Here is a 23,230-nt window from a genome sequence, read left to right as displayed (position 1 = left end):
TTATTTCAAATAACAAATGGAGGAAAACTGCAATCTATTTGTAAACACTTGGCTAACAGTCAAGAGAGAAAATTCAAGCCAAACTATTATTATGGGGAATGAACTGGTCATCTTGGTGGACTTGGCAGTGTCAGGTTTACGGCTGGACTCGATCTTAAAGGTCTTTTCCAACCTCAATGACTCTCTGATCTTTAGATAGAACACGGGCCTGGCCTTGCAATCATAAATGAAGATATTAAGCTCTCTGTGTTGTAGTGCCCATGCTCGTGGTGTCGGAGCAGCACTGACCAACCGTGATCTCCCTGCAAGGAAATCCGCATCCCTGGAGACATCCTAGGCCAGGCTGGACGGGGCTCTGAGCAACCTGAGCTGCTGAAGATGTGGAACTGGATGAGCTTTGAAGGTCCCTTCCAACCCAAAGTATTCCATGATTCTAGGAAAATGTAGGCAGTGAGGATGAGTTTCTCAAGGCTGCAAAGGAAAAGGGCACCGGGGCGAGCCGAGGCCGGGAGGTCTCACTCCCAGCGCTGAACTGGGTGTTTTTCACCCCATTTCCCTCCCTTAAGGAACGTTTTTAATTCCCACACGCCGCACAGCCAGAGAGGATGGGGCCGGCTATTCAGAAACATGAAAAGCAAGAGACGAGCGCTGGGATTCGGGGGGCCAGCGGAACACTGTGCCCTTCTCACGCAAACCAGCCCCTTTTTTTGTCAGAAACTGGGCCCAGGCTGCTGACAGAACAATTACTGAAAGTAATTATTTTCTCATTGGGTAAACACTCCAGTACAATACGCAACTGTTTTTAGAGCCATAAATTATCTAACTGAATTACTGCTGGTTTCCAGAAGCCCGAGCTGCTTGGCCGGGGGGGGAAGGAGGTTGCATTCTGGCTGAGCTGTTGTCATGAGAAGGCGCAGGGCTCTTTCTTGAGGCGCAGTCTTGGCGGGGGTCCAGCGCGAGGCCAGGATCGGAATTCATTATTCCTGATAAAGTGGGAGGCGAATCTTTTGATTTATTGGCAGCGAGCAGCACAAATGCCAGATGCCTTCCAGCAGAACCGTGTGTGCACGGAGTGAAGGAAACAGCCCTCCCGGTCCTTTCCCGGCAGATCGGAGCCCTAGTGAAAATTTGCTAACGTGGTTCCACGCTTTAGATACAAATCTTCCACTTCACCTTTGCAATATCGCTTTGTGCCCAGAGACACAATCTATCCTTGCTGCGTTCTTGTTTTGGTCCTATATAAACAACAAGTTACCTGGATGGTTCAGGCAGAAAACAAACCAAACCTACCAGAAATCACCTGTACGATAAATTGCACACACACATGCAGCAACACTGAAATTTTGATAAGCCCTTCCAGGCAATTTCTAATTCAAGCCCTCCTCTTCTCTTCTTCTTCTTCTTTTTCTTCTTCTCTCTTCTTCTCTCTCCTTCTTCTTCTCTCTCTTCTTCTCTTCTTCTTCTTCTCTCTCCTCTTCTTCTTTTTCTTCTTCTTCTCTCTCCTTCTTCTTCTCTCTCTCCTTCTTCTTCTCTCTCTTCTTCTTCTCTCTCTTCTTCTTCTCTCTCCTTCTTCTTCTCTCTCTTCTTCTTCTCTCTCTTCTTCTCTCTCCTTCTTCTCTCTCCTTCTTCTCTCTCTTCTTCTCTCTCTTCTTCTTCTTCTCTCTCTCCTTCTTCTCTCTCTTCTTCTTCTTCTCTCTCTTCTTCTTCTCTCTCTTCTCTCTCTCCTTCTTCTCTCTCTCCTTCTTCTTCTCTCTCTCCTTCTTCTTCTCTCTCCTTCTTCTCTCTCTCCTTCTTATCTCTCTTCTTCTTCTTCTCTGTCCTTCTTCTTCTCTCTCTTCTTCTTCTTCTCTCTCTCCTTCTTCTCTCTCTCCTTCTTCTTCTCTCTCTCCTTCTTCTCTCTCTTCTTCTTCTTCTCTCTCCTTCTTCTCCTCTCTCTTCTTCTTCTTCTCCTCTCTCTTCTTCTTCTCTCTCTTCTTCTTCTTCTTCTCTCTCTTCTTCTCTTTGCTCTCTCTTCTCCTCTCTTCCCTCAACTATGCATCTGGTCATTACTATTCTTAATTTCACTGCTCAGTGACTACAAATCTTTTCCCTCTCTATCCCATCTAAACCAAACAACCTCCCCACACTCAGGGATCTCTGGCCTATCTTCTATTCATTTGTTTTTCTGAGGTAAATAACCAATTACTGTCTTACAGCCTAAAGTATATGTTTTGTGTTACCTCTTTTAGGACTCCCTTTGTCTCCACTCCCCTTTATAATTCAGAATCGACTGTAGCTTCTCATGCTTTCCATGTTTCTCTTTTTTTGGCTAAGCAAGGGTAAGTTCTCTGCTATGAATTCACAGCAGTGTCATTCAGATACCGCTATGGATGTGAACACAGAAAAATGACACCTCTGCCATTTAAATGACAATATTTTGGCCGTAGCGTGGACACCCTGTTATGATGAACAGGAGAGTTGTCACCTCTCTTTGGATCGGAAAACAAGTGTAATGTGAGGTTCCCCTCAAGAGGAGATTTTAACCAGCTCCCAGAGCTAGGAAAAACTTTATTGTTTCACTACCTCTTAAATTCTACAGAATTCAACCTGACATTAGGCAGATTAACTTCGATTCAAAGCAGCAGCCAGTGACTAGTCTCACATTGCTTTGATGATGGCGTCAGGTGTTCCTTTGATGTGATCCTGTTTATTCACAGAGACTTTTCGACAAGCCAGGTTTGCCTCGGCGCAGCAGAACTCAGAAAAGATGGTTTGTGGGCTCACGGCTTTGCGGCTGACCCGCTGCCCCAAGTGTTGTCTCTGGTCCTTCTCTCCCAGCCGTCGCTTTGGCTTCCTGCTGCTTTTCTGCTGGTTCTGCTGCGGCTTTTCACACCCGCTCCTCGCCTCAAGAAAACACTGGTTCCTCTCTATATGCATTCAGATGACAGCAAAACTCATTTCCTCTCCCAGGCTACCTTTGCAAAACCCCGTATTGTGGGAAATCACTCCTATTGTTTTAGCGATCTGATTTTACATAGATTTCATTACCTGCGACATTCATTTTACATAAAGAGCGGTTGTTATGCCCTTGAGCTCCAAGAATTCATCTAATCTGAAGAATAACTCTACCTAACACAGCCTGCAGGGGGCAGAGATTTTTATCTGGCTTTTCTGTTCTGTTTTACAACCCCGTACACTGGTCAGGCAGGGTCTGCTGGAGCCTGTGGGCTGCAGGGAGGTAGATCATCTCACATAGAATTCACGTGAGACTCGCTGGCTCAACCGATTCCAAATTCACTCACAGCTGGCTGAGCGTGGCCGTCCAAAACAAATCTTGGTGTCACAGCGGGGCACTCTGACCACTTTGCCATCGTGCTGCTGTTGATAGGCACCCTACACCTGACTAAGCCACCCGTTAACTGTTCCTGTCACCTCCACTAAAAGCCTACACTGGAGGAGCACTCAAGCATGAAAGGTGGTCACAGGATCACAGGATGGTTTGGGTTGAAGGGACATTCAAGCTCCCCCAGTGCCCCCCCTGCCATGAGCAGGGACATCTGCACCAGCTCAGGCTGCTCAGAGCCCCGTCCAGCCTGGCCTGGGATGTCTCCAGGGATGGTTCAGCCACCACCTCTCTGGCCAACCTGGGCCAGGCTCTCACCACCCTCAGCACAAACAATTTCCTCCTCATGTCTGGCCTGAATCTCCCTCCTTTAGTTTAAAACCATCACCCCTTGTCCTATTGCAACAGCCCCTGCTCAAAAGTCTGTCCCCATCTTTCTTCTCGGCCTCTTTTAAGTCTGGAAAGGCCGCACTAAGGTCTCCCCAGAGCTTCTGTTCTCCAGCTGAACACCCCAACTCTCTCAGCCTGTCCCCAGCAGAGCTGTTCCAGCCTCGGATCATTTCTGGGGCTCCTCTGGCCCCTCTCCAGCAGCTCCATGTGTGTCCTGTGCTGAGGCTCCTCCTGCTCCCACCGCAGACATGGAGCCGGGTGAAATGCTGAAGACCCGATCCCTGGGGAGCTGCCCAGAAGCAACGGATGGAGAACACAATATAGACCCTTAGTGAGGGGACATCTGAGGAAGAGCCACCGAGGGGACTCCATCGGTAATGTGTCCATGGAAAAGAAGCACCAGAATATCATTTTGTGAGTGGGCAGCTGGGCCAGCACTCAAACGGCACACCTGTATTGCTGAATAATCATTCCAGATGAGACTACACACTAGCAATTACTTTTGGCTTAAGTGATATTAAAGGGAGATCCTTGATAAACAAGGAAATCTCACAGAATTCATTTGTCTCCTTGCAATAATCCTCTATAATGAGAGATAAATGCAAGATTTGCTCGAACACTTGGCATTTAAATGTTCTCCATTGCACAAGTGGATGGAGGTTTAAATCTCACGAGAAGAAGAGAGTCAATGTACTGACTGTATCATTAACAACTCAAAATCATTTGCATCTGGTTGTCAGCTGCATCTACAGCTCAACGCTGGAAAAAGCGACTTTTAAACATGTCAAACAAGGCTTGTCCCCTTTTTACGGTCAGCACAAGGGAACCCTAAATCTCACATCAACCTTTGGGAGCCGATACCTAGAAACATTTAGCACAGCTGAGAAGTAATATCAGGACATCCATTTGCAACAAGAGGCATTTTGTCAAAATATTTAGTTAAAAGCTTCAAAGAACTCTACCCAAAAAATAGTGCTCAGGTTTGGAAACGTCCCGCAGAAAGAGGGTGAGGTGGAAACTGGAAAGCTCTTTGAAGTAGCACAGTATCCTCGGACTAGGGGACGCGGATTAGAAAATGATTCATAAAAGGCTTTAGCTCAGACACTGGGAACTTTGTGGAACACCCCGGAGGAGCGGTGGGTCCGGCGAAGTTAATCACGTTGAGAAAGAGCTTACGCAAGGGCACGGTTGCTGAGCCAAAGAACCGCTCGGCTGGGGTAATTCACGGGTTGATTGTTCCTGTGCACCGGGCTAATCTCAGCTCTATCAGTTATTCACGTAACGTACAATCTGGGTGCTTTCACCGCGGCTCAGTTGGTTCCCAAGGTTTTTGTTGGCACAGTGGAGAGGAATCTCCTCCTCTTGCACATTCGCTTGGGGGAGAGCCTGTGCAATCCTTTTCACAGGGACTCGCACTCAAGCTAATCCATTACCTGTTCACCAAGCTCAGCTTAATGATACTATTAGCAGTTGCACAAATTACTGTACATCAGCTGAATGGAGGTAACTGCTGTGAGCCTGTGAAAAATAAGAGGTGGTATTAATAGAGATTTAAATGAGAAACGGGTTGAACACGGCACGGAGGTGACTAAAGGAACCTCCTTGCGATTGCTGCTGCTGACGCTTGTTGATGCACAGAAATGTGACCACAGGTCTATGGTTCTGAAAATATCTGATGCCAGATGTGTCAAAGGAAAAAGCATGGGACAGTCCTAACACAAATTGATGTGCAAAACTATACTTTGGGGTGGAAATCACAGAATCCCAGCCTGGCTGGGGTTGAAGGGACCTCTGTAGATCCCCCAGTCCAACCCAGCTGCTCACGCAGGGTCACAGAGCAGATCACACAGGTGGGTCCAGGCGGGTTTGAATGTCTCAGAGCAGGAGACTCCACACCCGCTCTGGGCAGCCTGGGCCAGGCTCTGGCACCTCCCAGCAAACAAGTTTCTGCTCATGTTCACATGGAGCCTCCTGTGTTTCAGTCTGTGCCCGTTGCCCCTCACCCTGGCGTTGGGCACCACTGAACAGAGTCTGGTCCATCCTCTGACACCCACCCTGACATATTGATCCATTGATCACATCCCTCTCAGCTTCTCTTCTCCAGCTCAACAGCCCCAGCTCTCTCAGTCTCCTCATCACAAAGATGCTCCAGACCCCTCAGCATCTTTGTGTCCCTCCGCTGGACTCTCTCCAGTAATTCCTTGTCCTTCTTCAACTGGGGAGCCCAGCACTGGACCCACAACTGCAGATGGGGCCTCCCCAGGGCAGAGCAGAGGGGGAGGAACAACCTCCCTGACCTGCTGCTCACACTCTTCCTCATGCACCTTTCTAATGCCTTTATTTTGTGAGCTGTTAACCAGAAAATCCTGGGAGCCTAGGAACTGATGGATCTAGGCAGTGTATCCCATGCAGTCTAAATATTTAGGTAACTAATACTTTTCAAAACTGTTGTCCTGATTCCTCCCATTACAGCTGTGTAACTTCCCCAGGAGCTACAGCCTATTTTATAGGCAGACACTACCAAGCTGTACCCACCTCTGCACTGAAAGGGCACAAAGTAGAGCAGCTGCAACACAACCAGACCAAGACCAACCCAAGAATAGCCAAAAAAAGCAGCAAAGTGGGTTTGCAACCAGGTTGCAGCTTGGAGCACAGGCGGTGAGTTTGCAAAGGACACAGACATACCCCACGTGGCAGAAAAAGCAAAAGGGAAGAGGTCGAGCTCTTACGCCTGCCGAGCCTGTTCGATGGGGTCGTAGTTGTCGAGGTAGTTGAATCGGATGGTGTCTGTCGGGTGCCTGTCTGTCGAACGCCACGGCGGGAGCTCTTTTTTCTCCTTGCTTGTCCTCCTTATTGGCACCGAAAGTTTTGCCTCTGGGACGCTGCTTCTTACGGGTTGCACGTCAATAACTACAAAGTCATCCTTTGAAAGGGTCTAATAAGAGAGAAGAAAAGAAGGAAACAAATTGTAGCTTATAATGAAAGTGAGATGTATTTTGCCTAACTTTAGATTTCTAAGAATTTGGTATTAACTTGAAATTAGTCTCTCCAAGCTCCATTATGGTCAGTGAACAGAAAGAGGGACACAGTGAACATCATGGCCCATGTCCCAAAATCTGCATTAAGCTGAGCTGAACTGCTTTTGCGATGCTCTGGCTTCTCTCCATGGACTACGGAGGAAGCCTATGAGTGAGTTTGGTTAAAATTAGAGGGATGAGTTTTGAATTCGGGGCAGAAGAATTCCACCCTCACAGCCCCGCAAACCAGGCATGGCAGCAGCGAATCTCAGGAAAAAGCAATGCCTACTGAGTAACGCTCCACTTCCCTTTGAAGAAGAGAGAAAGGAATAATACCAAGGGCTATAACAGGGCTATAATGAGTGTTTTTTCCCTTCCCCCAGACCTATTTTATTACTAATTGCTGATTTTAGGTATCAAATGACTCTGAAATGTCAGCAGGGGTGATGTTGGGCGCTCCACCTCTGGCTACCATGTGCTCTATAAACTGGAGAAATTTAAAATGGTTTATCTTCCATTTTACTAAAGGGAGATGACAGGAAGATAAAGAGGCACAGGCGTCAGGAACCCAACCAGCCCTGTTTTCCCACTGGCCCCGAACAGCTCTGGAGGTGGTTGGTACGTACCTTTGGTCTCGTGACGCGCAGCTCTTTCACCATCTCAATGTAATGTTTCTTCCAGATTCCTTGCTCAAAGGGGGTTGGAGAGAAGTTGATGTACCAGCCGAAACGGAGGCACTTCAGCATCCAGAGCTGGTCCAGTTCCGACAGGTACTTCCAGTACCAGCTCACCTGGGAAGCCCAGTAAGTTGAAAACCTTGGGGTTTCAAGCATCCAAGATTGCAGCAAGAGATTTCTGTGCTGTGGATCTAATTCCCCTATGTCCTTACTCTACTACAATTATATTCAGCACTGCTTACGCTCCATTTAAACCTTTCAATAACCCATTCAAGGTCTTCACGACATGCTCAGTGTCTAAGTGGTAGCTGACCTCCAGCACAGGGTGAAATACTCCAAAAAACACGGGCCCAGAGAAAAAATCTCAGCTTGTTTGGGGAAACTTCCTGCACTTCAACTCAATAAGCTACAGTACTTGGAATAACCCATTTATCAGCTTCCAGTGAGAAAAACATCATCAATAAACTCCCTAAGACTGATAGACCTGTTCTGAATGTCATCTCCTGCTCACGTTCTGCTGTTATGCTCCATCACACAGTCACTTGGTGTAAAATGCTTCTTCCAGCTTCAGGACAAACATCATCACAGAATCCCAGAATCCCAGAATGTCAGGGGTTGGAAGGGCCCTGGAAAGCTCATCCAGTGCAATCCCCCCATGGAGCAGGAACACCCAGATGAGGTTACACAGGAAGGTGTCCAGGCGGGTTGGAATGTCTGCAGAGAAGGAGACTCCACAACCTCCCTGGGCAGCCTGGGCCAGGCTCTGACACCCTCACCCCCAACAAGTTGCTTCTCAGAATTCAGTGGAACCTCCTGTGTTCCAGTTTGCACCCATTGCCCCTTGTCCTGTCACTGGTTGTCACCAGAAGAGCCTGGCTCCATCCTCCTGACACTCCCCCTTTCCATCTTGATCCCCATGAATGAGTCCCCCCTCAGTCTCCTCTTGTCCAGCTCCAGAGCCCCAGCTCCCTCAGCCTTTCCTCCCACGGGAGATGCTCCACTCCCTCCAGCATCTTGGTGGCTGCGCTGGACTTTCTCCAGCAGTTCCCTGTCCTGCTGGAACTGAGGGGCCACAACTGGACACAAGATTCCAGGTGTGGTCTCCCCAGGGCAGAGCAGAGGGGCAGGAGAACCTCTCTGACCTACTGACCACCCCCTTCTAACCCACCCCAGGTACCATTGGCTTCCTGGCCACAAGGGCCCAGTGCTGGCTCATGGTCACCCTGCTGTCCCCAGGACCCCCAGGTCCCTTTCCCCTACACTGCTCTCCAACAGGTCATTCCCCAACTTACACTGGAACCTGGGGTTGTTCCTGCCCAGATTCAAGACTCTACACTTGCCCTTGTTCTAGTTCATTAAATTTTTCCCTGCCCAACTCTCCAGCCTGTCCAGGTCTCTGGATGGCAGCACAGCTTCCAGTGTCACCACTCCTCCCAGCTTGGTGTCACCAGCAAACTTGCTGACAGTCACTCTATTCCCTCATCCAAGTCATTGATGAATATATTGAATAATACCGGCCCCAGCACTGACCCTTGAACACTGCACTAGATCCAGGCCTCAACTGGACTCTGCCCCATTGACCACGACTCTCTGGCTTCTTCCCTTCAGCCAGTTCACAGTCCACCTCACTGCTGGCACTGCCCACTTTGAACAGTAGCCGTCCAACAATCCGACACAAGTAGAACTGTGCGAACCTTTCTTTCTAAGTAATTTCCTAACCTGTCTTCTCCCTGCCTGGGAGTGAATAGTGTGAGTTGCATCCACATAAAACATGAAGTGCTGGTGCAAGATACTAGAACAAGCTTTAAACGAGCTGAGGTTTTGATATATTCATAGTATTATATGGAGTACTATGTCAGTGCGGTGGTAACGTCACCAATATCTGAACTTATTCATTCAGAACTACTTCGGGCATCACCTCACAGTGCTTTATCTCATGCAAACATAGTTTTGTTTGTGCTCAAAAGACAGAAGCTCCAGCTGCTGTACTCCAAAGGACATCTGTAACTTCTCTGCTTCTCCATATCCAACACTTTGCCCTCAAGCATTTTAAAAGATCTGGTTTTCTTAAAGCATCGCACATGGTTCTTTGCAACTAGCACAAGCCAATACTTTTCAAAGCAATGAATGATTCTGCACGCAGTGCAAGGTACTTTAAAATAACATGATTTCCAGAAAGTACCAGGCCTCCTTCTTGGGAAGAATCAGTCTTGTCAAGTACCACATGTTAAATGCCTTAGAGCTGAGCATCTAAAATTACTCCTCACTTTTGTAAATCTTGGCCAATCTGGCTTCACTGAGGATCTGCAGAAACATTGCATGTGGTCTCACATAAGCACCACGAAGCATTTGGCACCAGGTTGCCAAGTCAGAAGACACCCTTGCATTCCAAAGAACATAACTGGTATGTCTTTACTGAAAACAGTGCTGTTTCCTTTTTCCTTTCAAGTAGCTTGACCTGACTGTCTGAACTTTACGTACACGTTGGCTTTTTTACCTGTGCGCATCGGCAGAGGCTCCGCGGGTCCAGGAAGGAGAAGATGTATAAAGAAAGGACGCGGGGAAGCCTCGTGGTGAAATCCAGAGCCTCGGTGGGAATGCGATCCTGCAGCTGCTTGGCACAGAATTTCTGCTGTGCCAGGGAGCAGCGTGCCAACAGGTCCCCCAGGATCCGCCGCCTCTGACCGTCTGTCCACTTGTCAAACTGGGAAAAAGAAAGGAGTTTCAGGTTCTGAGAAACTGGAGATTCAACTTCTTAAAATAAAGCACACATTTAAGACAAGGGAAAGTGCATAAGCAGCACATTCTGGTGACTCATTCAAGAGCGTAGCACGTAGGAACCGGGAACAAATGGAGAGGCTACATTAAAAGAAACTCTGAAGCCACATAACATATGATTTATAATCCTCAAAGGACCCGGGATGGCCTTGTCCAGGACACGCTCACGCTTACAAGACTCTTTGCTCACTCACACTTTGGCTTCACTTGTGGAAAGAAGGACCACACCTGGAATCTTGTGTCCAGTTGTGGCCCCTCAGTTCCAGCAGGACAGGGAACTGCTGGAGAGAGTCCAGCGCAGCCACCAAGATGCTGAAGGGAGTGGAGCATCTCCCGTGGGAGGAAAGGCTGAGGGAGCTGGGGCTCTGGAGCTGGACAAGAGGAGACTCAGGGGTGACTCATTCATGGGGATCAATATGGAAAGGGGGAGCATCAGGAGGATGGAGCCAGGCTCTTCTGGTGACAACCAGTGACAGGACAAGGGGCAATGGGTGCAAACTGGAACACAGGAGGTTCCACTTAAATCTGAGAAGCAACTTGTTGGGGGTGAGGGTGGCAGAGCCTGGCCCAGGCTGCCCAGGGAGGTTGTGGAGTCTCCTTCTCTGCAGACATTCCAACCCGCCTGGACACCTTCCTGTGGAACCTCATCTGGGTGTTCCTGCTCCATGGGGGGATTGCACTGGATGAGCTTTCCAGGACCCTTCAACCCCTGACATTCTGGGATTCGGTGATTCTGTGATTCTGTGTGACACTCAGATGTGTGCTCACAGGACCAGGTCCCAGACTACAACAAGTTCAATGCTGCTTCCCCATCTACCCTGACAATTATATGGCCCCACTACTACGGTATTTGAGTGCCTCACAATTTCTAAAATATTCATTCTCACAATCCCGCTGCAGAGGAGGGGAATCCCCGCAAAGAGAAGCGGAACAAAGAGACGCTAAATCAGTTGCCCGTGTCTCACAAGTGAAGTCTGCGGCACAAAAGACTTTTTCACAGCACTTCTATGCTTATGACAGGTACCTAAAGACGATTAAAATGGTTGTGGGAAGGAACAAGCACACAGGTAACCACACAAACACGTATCCCTTTGCTACGACGGCAACACCAAGGCTGCGTGCATTGAGCTGTGTAAGCAGGGTGGGAGCAGCGGCGGTGGCAGCTGGTGGTTCGTTTGTGTTGATAGCGGGAGGATGGAAAAGGGCCCCGTCAGCAGGAATCTCAGGGAAGGGACCGACCTCATCACCACAACCCAGGCAATGTGGCTCAAAACCTGCACGGGGTGCCGGGGGGAGGAAACCTCAGGGGACCCGGTCGGCAGGAATCCCCGGTGAGAACGGCACCGCTAAAGGTGGCTTTGCACAGGTGAAACGCCAATTTCGGACAAGTCTTCACCCAAACTCACCTTCTTTTCAAAGGGAAAACTGTTTGGGGAATTCCCCTCTTTGGGAAATTTTGCTTTTCCCGGGTTGTTTCTTTCTCATGCTTTGGCCGTCCCCAAAACACACTTTGCTTTCAGGAGTTTGTCTCCTGATGCCGGTGTTCCCCGCCTGACAATGCGCCCTCCACAGCTCAAATCACAGCACGTCCGCTTGTGCATTTAACCTCAGGGGCATTGAAACCCTTATTTCAATGTCACCTCCAAAAATAAGAAAAAAACATGCATTTCTTCCAATATTTTTTTAATCATTGTGGGTAAATGGTTTAATGTCCCTTATTTTCCCTTTCAGAACAAAACAGACTAGAAATTCAGATTTTTTTGACTCTGCTTGCCCCCACCCACCAAAATCTATGGTCAAGTTGAGGAGTGGCGGAATAATAAAGTGCAGATGAAAGGTAATGGAGAAGTCATTCATTTCCAGATCATTTTAAAGCACCCTTTGTTTCTTTCTTTATTTTTACTTGGACGCATTTAATCCCGGTAATGGAGGGGTAAATAGCTCTTCTTGCACACACCTCTGCAAGACATTCGAGAAGACATTTCCCTCCCATCCCTCTTTTGCTTATAACTTTCACCTCTAATGATGTTTAGCAGCATAGTGACGAGAAACTGAAGGAGGACATTTGGATTCGGGGCTTAGAAACAAGACTAAAATCAAAGGTGTAGCAGAGGGGTACGGAGGAGGTTCCGCCTGCCCCCTTCTCACCCTCAGCTTGGTATGAAAAGCTTTTTCTGTCCCATGGTGAACTGCACAGATTCCCCATTCATGATCACAGCTACATCCTCTTCTAATTAAAACAATCTGCAATCACCCCTTTGCAAAGATAAATTTCTCCCATACAAGCTCTGGAGACAAGGGGGTAACTGGCTTGCTCCCTTCTACACCAAGAGATGAAGTGAATTCATCAAAGCAAATCCAGCTTCTCTTCAGAGAAGACAGAATATATGATTCTCTTTAACTCTTCCCATTCTGCCCTGGCTTCCTCGCAGCATCCTCAGCCTGTGCTTACGCTGCCAGGGAAACTCTCATTTGAATCAGCACCACAGCGTCAGGACCATGGGAACACGCAGCTTCTTCCCCGCCGCATTCAGCAGCAGCCAAGTACTTAAGCCGGCATAATTTGTCTCTTTTCCAGTATTAACAAGCATGTCCCCATGCTACATTTGGCTGCTCTTCTCCGCAGTTCCTCCCCTTGCATCTGATTACAGCAACCCAACCAGTCGGACCGGATTCCCCTTTTCAAGGTGTTGCAGCTTCTCTATCCGCAGCTAAGAACGTTTTTATTCTTTATTCCCTTTTCTGTGCCTTTCCCCGAGCCCTGGTGAACAATGTCTCCCCAGGGACTGGATGACATAAGGCTACGCTGGCAATGGGGAGTGCTCAGCTTACAGTTAATCCATGAGCGCGCACACACAAACAACACGGCCTGATGCCACGGGGAGAGCCCAGGACCGCAGCACCCAAGTGCAGCGGCTCTGCCGCTTCACATACAGCGCCCCTCTCTGCTATAGGAGACGGGTTGTTTTACTGACTTGAACTAATCGCTGCAATGGGATGTGATCCTCAGCTTCAAACCAGCATATGGGCAGGAGATCACGGGGTTACAATCACACGCAGGCATCCCTGTGCTCTGCAAATAGGAAGGAACACTCTGGTCAACAAGGCTCTTTTGAGGAATGGCTCGCAAGTAGATAGAGATGATTCACTTCAGGAGAAGCAATTTTCCCCTCCCTCCCCAGCCATCTCAGAATGGAATCATGGAATCATATCGGTTGGAAGAGAGCCACAAGATCACAGAATCCCAGAATGTCAGGGGTTGGAAGGGACTTCAAAAGCTCAACCGGTCCAACCCCCCACCGGAGCAGGAACACCCAGATGAGGTTACACAGGAAGGTGTCCAGGGGGTTGGAATGTCTGCACAGAAGGAGACTCCACAACCTCCCTGGGCAGCCTGGGCCAGGTTCTGCCACCCTCACCATGAAGAATTTTCTTCTCAAATTTAAGTGGAACCTCTTGTGTTCCAATTTGAACCCATTACCCCTTGTCCTGTCACTGGTTGTCACCGAGAAGAGCCTGGCTCCATCCTCCTGACACTCCCCCTTTCCATACTGATCCCCAGGAATGAGTCACCCCTCAGTGTCCTCTTGTCCAGCTCCAGAGCCCCAGCTCCCTCAGCCTTTCCTCCCACGGGAGATGCTCCACTCCCTCCAGCATCTTGGTGGCTGCGCTGGACTCTCTCCAGCAGTTCCCTGTCCTGCTGGAACTGAGGGGCCACAACTGGACACAAGATTCCAGCTGTGGTCTCCCCAGGGCAGAGCAGAGGGGCAGGAGAACCTCTCTGACCTACTGACCACCCCCTTCTAACCCACCCCAGGTACCACTGGCTTCCTGGCCACAAGGGCCCAGTGCTGGCTCATGGTCACCCTGCTGTCCCCAGGACCCCCAGGTCCCTTTCATCAAATCCAACCGTAACCTCAGCCCTGGCACTGCCCCATGTCCTGAGAACCTCATGTCCGTCTGTCCAGCCCTCCAGGGATGGTGACTCCAGCACTGCCCTGGGCAGCCTGTTCCAATGCCCCACAGCCCTTTGGGGAAGAAATTGTTCCCCACATCCAACCTCAACCTCCCCTGGCGCAACTTGAGGCCGTTTCCTCTGCTCCTGGCGCTTGTTCCTGGGGAGCAGAGCCCGACCCCCCCTGGCTCCAAGCTCCTTTCAGGCAGTTCAGAGATCAGAAGGTCTCCCCTCAGCTCCTGTTCTCTAGGCTAAAATCTCCTGCTGCATGGCAGGATGCACTTTCCTAAACAGTTCCTGATAAATGTTTGTCTAACCTGTTCCCAAAAGGCTCCAGCGATGGAGATTCCGCCCCGAACCCCTTGGCAAGCAGTGAATGATCTGTAGCGCTGGATTTTGCTGGTGTCTAAATTGTGTCTCCACCGTTGTAACTCAAGGCCATGAATTCTTGTCCTACCCGATGTGATCGCAGAGATCAGATAATTCCCTTCCTCTTTTCAGAAATCTTTTTTGTATGTCATTGGAAAGGTGTTATTACATATTTTCTGCATCTTCCCTGGAGTTAAGGGATTGTTTTCTTATTTTCTGGACCTGAGACTGTTCTCACATATGACTTGTTCTCAGAAATATCTCCTCTGCTTTCTCTAAGTGCAGGGACCGGAGCTGGGATGTTTCAGACAGCCCTCCTTTGATTACAATTATACTGTCATCTTATATTCAGTTTGTGATCCACCATAATTCCCAGCAATTTCTTTTTGCAGAACTCCTGCATACTTTGCTTTTCTCATATCTGCAGTTTTTGTGAACGTCGTCATTACAAGCCGCACTTTTCACTTGCCCTTATTACACTGCAGAACATTTCACGCTGATTTCTATCCTCCGAAGTTCCTGAAATCCCTCCAAGCCTGTTATCATCTGCAGGTATGTACTTTCCATTCTATCACCCAGAGTGGAAACACTTCACAGTTCTGGACTTAAGACAGACTTTAGCCTTCCAGTTTTATAATAAACCATTTATAACTACTTTGAATATGGGTTCCCAGCCTCACAAACGCACCATTCAGCAGTTTCATCCAGTCCACGCTCCCAGAGAGCACGAGAGGCTCATGTGAATCAATGTAAATAGTCCTGCCCAGAGCACCGTGATTTCTTGACACCGTTTCTCCCCAACTCAAAGAGCTCCAGGCTTTGCATACCAGATATTATGACGCCACGGGCTTTGAAGGGAGTTAAGAGCAGCTTTTGTGCTTTCCCTTTGCACAGAATATGTACGCAACAGTTTTCAAGAGACGGGTTTTAGGCCTGTCAGCTCCTGACTATCCAGCTGAAAGGTGTATTTTGCTTTCTTAGTACCCATGAAATCCCTTAGTATCAAAACACGTGCACGTCAACAAGTCATGGAAAGCACATTTCCTATAAAGATGAATAATCCTCAGGATCTTAAAATCAAAATACTTGTCTTTAAAGACCAGTTCAAATGCAAAAAATGCCCATGAGTGACCTAGAAGGCATAAAGAATAAGCATTATCATTCAAATAAAGTTGCTGTGCAAATGCTCTTTATCAAAGTGCTGATAAGGAGCAACATTTCTGTATTTTTGTTTAGCTTATGTATCATATGTGACCATATAACTGGTTCTTTGGTTCCATTTATAAAGATGTGCACAGAACTCGACCATACAGTTACTACCAAGCCACACTGAGCTGAATTCACTCATTTATTGCATTCAAGTCCCTGAGTCTGTATTCCTGTCTGCATAGGAGACTGAGCAGATTACGGCCGCTTTCTTGGAATGGCTTATAAATGGATTTTGCCTTATAGAAAAGAAATGCAATTTTTAAGGGGTGAGTTTAGGACTAGGGCAAATTGAATTACCCCCTGGAATTACTGCTTTCTCTCTGTTGACTGTACAAGGTGCCTGGGATGACCAAACAAGCCAGGCTTAAATGTTATGTTTTAGACATATAGACCTGGCCAAATGTCTAACTTGCAGTCATTTGTGGTCGGGGTAAATAAATTCTACCTCACGTCTCTGTGTGCCTCATTATCTTTTCATCTGCAAAACACGGTGACAGCACTTTCTTGTCTCACGTAGGAGCTGTGAAGATAACGCCAGTCAGAGATTGTGAGGTGCTCAGTGATTACAGGATGAGGAGCCGCATGTGTGCGCTTGGGAGATAACACGTCGCCTATTACAGGTTTCAAAGACCTGCTCCCAGGCAACGGCAATACCTCAACATCCAGCACCTTCTTTGAAGACTTCACAGGCTCTTCCCAGGGCGTCTTATCCCATTTGGGATCATTCCGATGATGGAATATGATTTCCCGAGTTCAGAACTTACAAAATGTGGGCACTGAGGGAATTTACACCTTTACCTTCCTCTAGAGCAGAGTACCTAAAGCTCAATTTCACATCAGGAAAACGAAGCTCTTTTTCAAAACAGGATTTGCTTTACACTCCCATTAGAGTAATCTCTTGAGCAGTTCAGAAATCCAGCTGTATTTAAATGTATATTTAAAGAGGAAAGTTTACCCATTTTCCAAGCAGGGCTCTTCTTTCTTCAAATATCTATAAAACAGACACGTAAAGAAAATTTAATACTTAAAGGGGATTCAATATATCCTAAGCTTGAAAAACAATCTATGCAACCCACAAAATATCAACAAAATCACCGAATGGTAGAGTTTGGAAGGAACTCATGGAGATCATTTAGTCAAAATGTTCTGCTATGGTCAACTGAAGGTTGCTCAGGACCACGTCCAGTTGGGTTTTGAATATCTTCTTGGATGGAGACTCCACAATCTTTCTGGGCAATTTGTGACCACCCTCACAGTAAGAACATTCTTTTTTATCTTTAAATGGAATTTCCCGTATTTCAATTTGTGGCCATCACCTCTTGTCTTTTCACTGGACGCCACCAAGAAGAGTCTGGCTCTGTCTTCTTTACCCCTCCCATCAGATATCTGTACATATTGATAAGGTCCTCCATGAGCCTCTCTTCTCCAGATTGAACAACCCAGAGCTCTCAACCCTTTCGTACACATCAGATTCTCCAATTACTTGCTCATTTTTGCAGCTTTACACTGGACTTGTTCCACTAAGTCCAGTATTTATTGTACCAAGGAGCCCAGAACCAGACATGGCATTCCGGATCTGTCTTCACCAGTGCTGAGTCAAGGGGAAGGATCACCTCCCCTCACCTGCCACCTACGCTCTTCCTAGTGCAGCCCAGGATGATGGTGGCCACCTTGGTTGGCTCGTGGTCACCTTGGTGTTCATCAGGACCCCCAGGTCATTCTCTGCCAAGCTGCTTTCCAGACAGTCTGTACATTTCTCCAGGTCCCTGTTAATCGCTGCAACAGCCTCCTCAGAGATGTGGTAGAGTCCCCATCACTGGAGGTTTTCAAGATGTGATTGGACAGAGTGCTAGATCATCTCATCTAGGCTCCCTTTTCCACAAAATGTTGGACCAGATGATGTTTTCAGGTCCCTTCCAACCTGGGCTGTGCTATGAGTCTATGATTTATGAGACCACAAACATCTGGTCTATCAACTACTCCTCCCAATTCTGTATCGTCTCTAAACTTGCTGAGGGTGTATTCTGCCCCATAATCCAAGTTGTTAATGAAGACTTCAAATGATCGTGGCCCCAGTGCCAAATCCCAGTGTACTTCGCTAGTGACTGGCCTCCAGCTGAACATTGTGCTGCAGACCATGATCCTTTGAGGCCAGTAAGTCGGTTGGCTTTCAGTCCACCTCACTCTCTATCTGTACTTCATCACCTTGTCTATGAGGATGTTATGGTAGACAGTATTGAAAGCCTTACTAAAGTCTGAAAATCAATCAGTTCTCCTGGACCTCTCTTCTGTCCAGGACCATATCCCATGTGATTCTTCCACACAGATCCCTGAAGAGGTCAACCTGGGTTGTGATCCTGTTATTCGTCTTGCCCTTCCCTTTGGGTACCCTGAACTCCAGCATCTCCTGGTCACTGCAGCCAGCATTGTCCCTGTCCTTTCCATCCCCAACCAGTCCTTCCTTCTCTGTAAGTATGAAGTCCAGCAGAGCATCTTCACTTGTTGGTTCCTCGATGACCTGTGTCAGGAGGTTATCAATACACTCCTGAAACCTACGGGAGTGCCTGTGTTGCCTTTACCACAGACATCATGGTGGTTAAAGTTCCCCATGAGGACCAAGACCTGGGAACATGAGGCTTCTACTTGTCTGAGAAAGGCCTCATCTACTTCTTCCTGATCTTCAACTCTACAGGTTGGTTCCTGTGGAAGGTTCCTTTCACTGAAGAAAATCCCTGAAGTTCAAGGGCTATGTGTGCATGACTGTGAAGACCAGAAGCATTCCAGTTGGAAGAGTCCCTCGAGATCACCGAGTCCAACCATAACCTAACTCTGGCACTAACCCATGTCCCTGAGAACCTCATGTCCGTCTGTCCAACCCTCCAGGGCTGGTGACTCCAGCACTGCCCTGGGCAGCCTGTTCCAATGCCCCACAGCCCTTTGGGGAAGAACTTGTTCCCCACATCCAACCTCAACCTCCCCTGGTGCAACTAGAGGCCGTTTCCTCTGCTCCTGGCGTGTGGTGTCTCACATGCTTTGGTGAGACCAGACCCTGGGCTTCTCATCTCTCTGTGTTAGAAATTCAGTTTTCCTGAGTTGGAAGCATTGGGTGCCTGAAATCTCCTGGAGTGAACACAACACAGGTCCTATCACACAACCCCAGCGATGGCTTCAATCTTGGGGCAGCTATGCCATTACGAGTTAGATAGCAAGACCAGTCTTTGTTCTCTGGCTACTTTACAGTGACAACTAACAAGAACAATGATCAGTATCAAAGTATAGAGGAGGATTTATGACGTTGACCTCTATCCATAGGGAGTTAGACCTTAAAGCACTAGCAAGTGGCTTCCCACCACCACAAAACTGACTTCTGCACTCAGGCTTGTGACCTGGGAAGTGAGGAAATGCTGTGGGTGATTTTTGCACAAGACAGATCAAAGAGGAAAAAGCCCAGCTTATAACTGCACATAAACCCAGCTATTAACCGCAACTAGGAAAACATGCTTGATCATTAGAAACTCCAAACGTGTTATCGCTGTGACAGCCTGCAAAGAAGGTTCCTGCAGAGAAAGACGTTATCAGTGCTGATGTCTGGTATGGCAGCTGACGGCATTAGCTCTGTCTCTCTCAGCAGGAACGTCTCTTGCGAGGAATGGAAAATGACATTTCTTTTATTTGTATGTTGACAGTTATTTTTTTGCTCCATTTGCATGCGGGACACTTGGCAAATAAGAAGAAAAAAACCCCAAACTCTAACAAGCGGAACTTGGAAAAGGATTTGCCGCAGGCTTGTGATGAATAGTCAAAGATCTAAGTTTTGGGTTGGATAATTCAAGTGAAGCAGGCAGCTATTTATATAACTGCAAGCAATGTTAATGGCCTTTGATCAAAGAAAGACGCATATTTGCTCTCAGCATTCTTGGAGATACATCTGAGCCAACTCTGACAGCAAGTTCTGCCTACTCCAGGCACTTGGAAGCATTAATTAGCAAGAGAATGGCCCAAAATTGGTGTAATCATCCACTGCCTTAATCAAGCCCATGTTTGCTGTCCTCTTCTCCACGGCCTTGGAGTTAAAGCTCTACTGTACCTAAGCTGGCTGGTTTTGGATGTGCCCCAAGGCTTAGGTTGCTCCTGCCACCTCCCATCCATGCCTTCCGGTGGTTTAAAATAAGCTCAGCTTCAAGGCTGCCTGGCAAATCCCTCCAGCCCTTGCTGCAAATGCCGCTGGGGGCTCTTTTACGCCACGGCTGAATCACTGCCCAGCAGAAGGCAAATCATCTTCCGCCTTCCAGTCCTTCCTTAAAGGCAGCACAGCCCTTTAGGACTGATGCTGAAGTCTGGTTTTGCTGTGGGCTGCCCCGTCTCCTTCCTTTACTCCGTGTTTTGCTGTAGAACAACCTTGGGGTATCTAAGACTCTGCCTCTGGTTTTCTGACCATGAACGCTGCATAATTTGAGGTTTTCTACCTCTGGCTCCTTGACTTTGGTCCATCCCTGATGGTGATCCTGGCTTTAAAACCAGCACCACTGCCCATGTAACACCCTGAATAGGCTTTTCTCACAGCTGCTGTAAGGGCACAAGACCATAGATGGAGGCAGGAGGACTTGGGATGTCATCGAATCATAGAATAGTTTGGGTTGGAGGGGACCTTTAAAGGTCATCTAGTCCATCCCCCAAGGTACAATATGCAGGAGAGAGCTGGGTCGTACCAACAATGCAGACAAATGTACTCTTGAGCATGTCAAAAATCCAGGGAGATCTACAGCAACTACTGATGGATTACACCCAGGATTACCCCAAATTACACAGGTTTATGCTACTAACTGCTCTTGGGTCTGCTCCTAAGAGTGGTTTAGATGGAGCTTAAAGGCTTCTGCCTTGGACCAGGTCTGAATTCCACCCCTCCAGCCCCTCATTGTACGTTTCTTACGCAGCTCTTCTCTCTATGCCTTCATCTTCTCACTGTTTTTCACATACCTTTTATCTAGATATTATTTTCTCCCTTTATGCTTTCTCTTAACTCGAGTGCAAAAATGAACAGAGATACGATTGTATGAAAACGGCACCTTGTCACTCGCTAGCTCCCTGTTTATATCAATTGGATTATCTCCTGATTTTAGCTGTCAGCAATATTGTTATTGCAACTAGTTGGTTTTTTCTGCAGAGCCAGCACTGAAAGCAGTGGAGTGATATATGAAAAGGAGTTTCGGGCAGGTCAATGCTTTAAAACCTGGATCAGAAACAAGCAAACACTATTTATCACAAACTTCATCACTGAGCAGAGGTCTGGGAGCTTATGGCTTGTTCCTTCCTACCCAGAACATCATTAAGTGCTGGAATATACAACAATCCAATATGAGTTCCTAAAAGTTTTGTTGCAGCCCAGATTGCCTAAAAAGCAGAGGAGTACAAAGGTGGGAAAGGGTGGTTTTAACCACATACTTATTTCTAGTTAGATCATACTTTATTGCGCAGCGATGTGCATCTATAAAAATATGTTATAAAGGGTGTAGGAAACAGACATTAAAATGATTCAAAGGCTGGAGAATATGCCAGATTGAAAGGACTTCAAAGAGCTCAATCTGTTTAGTTTATCAAAAAAAGTTCAAGTGTTGGCTTGAAGCAGGGCAAAAGTCCTTCCAGAAGGAAAAAATACCGGTTACAGAAGAGTTTAATAAGCTAGCAGAGGAAGATTTAAATGATGGAAGCTAATGCTAGAGGTATTCAGACAGGAGACAATGTTTTATCTTTTGATGGTGTAGGGAATTAAGCATGAGAAAATTATAAGGGAAGTGATGACATGTTCATTTCTTGATAAGTCCAAAGGAAGTCTGGATACCTTTGTTGAAGATATATTTTAGCCAAGTGTAGTTACGGAGCTCAAGACCGAGAGAACAACGTTGAAACAAGAGGGCCCAAGAAACCCAGGAAGCCAGACTATGCGATGTCATGGCCCACTCGGGATCCATTTCGATAACATGAATCATCAACAGAAACTTAAACGGAATTCTGAGGGAGGAATATGGTGATACACGAGCCAAAACCCCCTCCGTGATGTTAGCAGATCCCAGATAAAGAATACAGAGTGGGAGGGCATGGAAATGCATCTCGTTATTTATAAATTAAGTGCATCACATTGGTTTCCAAAATATCAAGCTCGCGTCAGCACTGCCAGGCTTAGTAGAACAGCCAGGGCATGGGTACGAAGGTCTCTCCTACGAGCTGCTCCTATGGAGCACACCGGCCACACACTTTGCTCTGCAGTTAAATTGAAGCCTTCTAGCACAGAAAAAATGATTTGTTAATTTTCACTAAGAAACAAATACACATTTTTTGTTTAAAACCAACTGATTGGGCAAAATAACAATATTTGAACAAAATACTTCCATGCTTTAAACTACGCACATTAGAACTTTCAGTTTTTACAGATTAGGTTTTATGTATAGTGAAGACTCTATGTGTGTTTGATGTATATATACTTCTAATAGTAAACAAAATCTTTAAGTTCTTATTCCATTACTCGTGAGGTTTTCTACCTCTGGCTCCCTGACTTTGGTCCATCCCTGATGGTGATCCTGGCTTTAAAACCAGCACCACTGCCCAAGTCCCAGTAGTAACACACTGAATAAGGGCTGCTGTAAGGGCACAAAACCACAGATGGAGGCAGCAGGACTTGGGATGTCATCGAATCATGGGTAAAAAGTTGTGGGTTTTTTTACAGTTTGAGAATTTGTGAACTGCAGAAGAGAATTCGCCTTAGGATTTGAGAACATCCCAAATCTGACCAGCCAGGATCCTGAGCAAACGCTGGCTCTGCCTCAAGGGGTTGGACTGGGAGATCTCCACAGGTCCCTTCCAACCTCAACAACTGTGTGATTCTATGAATTTGACCCATTCGCACGGATCTTGCCTTGTCATTCATGAGCTGATTGTTGAGCGGAGTCCACGTGCTCATCTTGGTCTGGAGCTTGGGGCCATCCATGGTTCTCGGGGGTGAAGATGCCATCGATGTGGGAGATGGTGGGTCCTCTGCCGCCCTGTTAGCACCGACGGCTACAAGGACTGAACAGAACAAAGACCAATATTATCTCTGTGCTACTTCACTAAGTGAAAAGCAAATCATTTTACGAAGGAATTCAATGGTTTCACACCATAGCAATGACACAAGCAAAATTATTTGAAAGTCAGCTAGGGTAAGGCCTTTTATTTTATGTACCCACAGCAATCATGACAGTAAAGGCCACATTTCCTGATGGAACTAATATCATATAAATAAATAATAATTAAGCAGCTCTTCCCTGTCACAAATATTATTGAATATGCCTTTGATTTTTGCTACATGAATGATCACAACAAAGTATGTCTACCTAGACTTAAGTAAGGCATTTGACACAGTCTCCCACAGCATCCTCAGAGCTAAGTTGAGGGAGTGTGGTCTGGATGATCAGGTAGTGAGGTGGACTGTGAACTGGCTGAAGGGAAGAAGCCAGAGAGTCGTGGTCAGTGGGGCAGA

General features: G+C 47.2%; 1 protein-coding gene across 1 annotated transcript in view; it reads right to left on the bottom strand.

The window, feature by feature from the left end:
• Nucleotides 1–22,723, bottom strand: part of FBXO16 (F-box protein 16) — a gene marked incomplete at its 5' end in the record, with an annotated part of 30,955 nt that extends 8,232 nt beyond the window's left edge. Inside the window, 5 exons of the mRNA XM_082049711.1 lie at nt 6,442–6,647; nt 7,356–7,520; nt 9,904–10,110; nt 16,673–16,708; nt 22,628–22,723. Of these exons, the coding sequence (XP_081905837.1) occupies nt 6,442–6,647; nt 7,356–7,520; nt 9,904–10,110; nt 16,673–16,708; nt 22,628–22,723 (710 nt within the window). The remainder of the gene's footprint in view (nt 1–6,441; nt 6,648–7,355; nt 7,521–9,903; nt 10,111–16,672; nt 16,709–22,627) is intronic.
• Between the last annotated feature and the right edge of the window lie 507 nt (nt 22,724–23,230).

The sequence above is a fragment of the Streptopelia decaocto genome (genome assembly GCF_964273445.1).
Source record: "Streptopelia decaocto genome assembly, chromosome: 3".
Taxonomy (NCBI): domain Eukaryota; kingdom Metazoa; phylum Chordata; class Aves; order Columbiformes; family Columbidae; genus Streptopelia; species Streptopelia decaocto.
The sequence above is the reverse complement of the archived record's forward strand: the minus strand, read 5'-3'. Positions and strand labels throughout refer to the sequence as shown.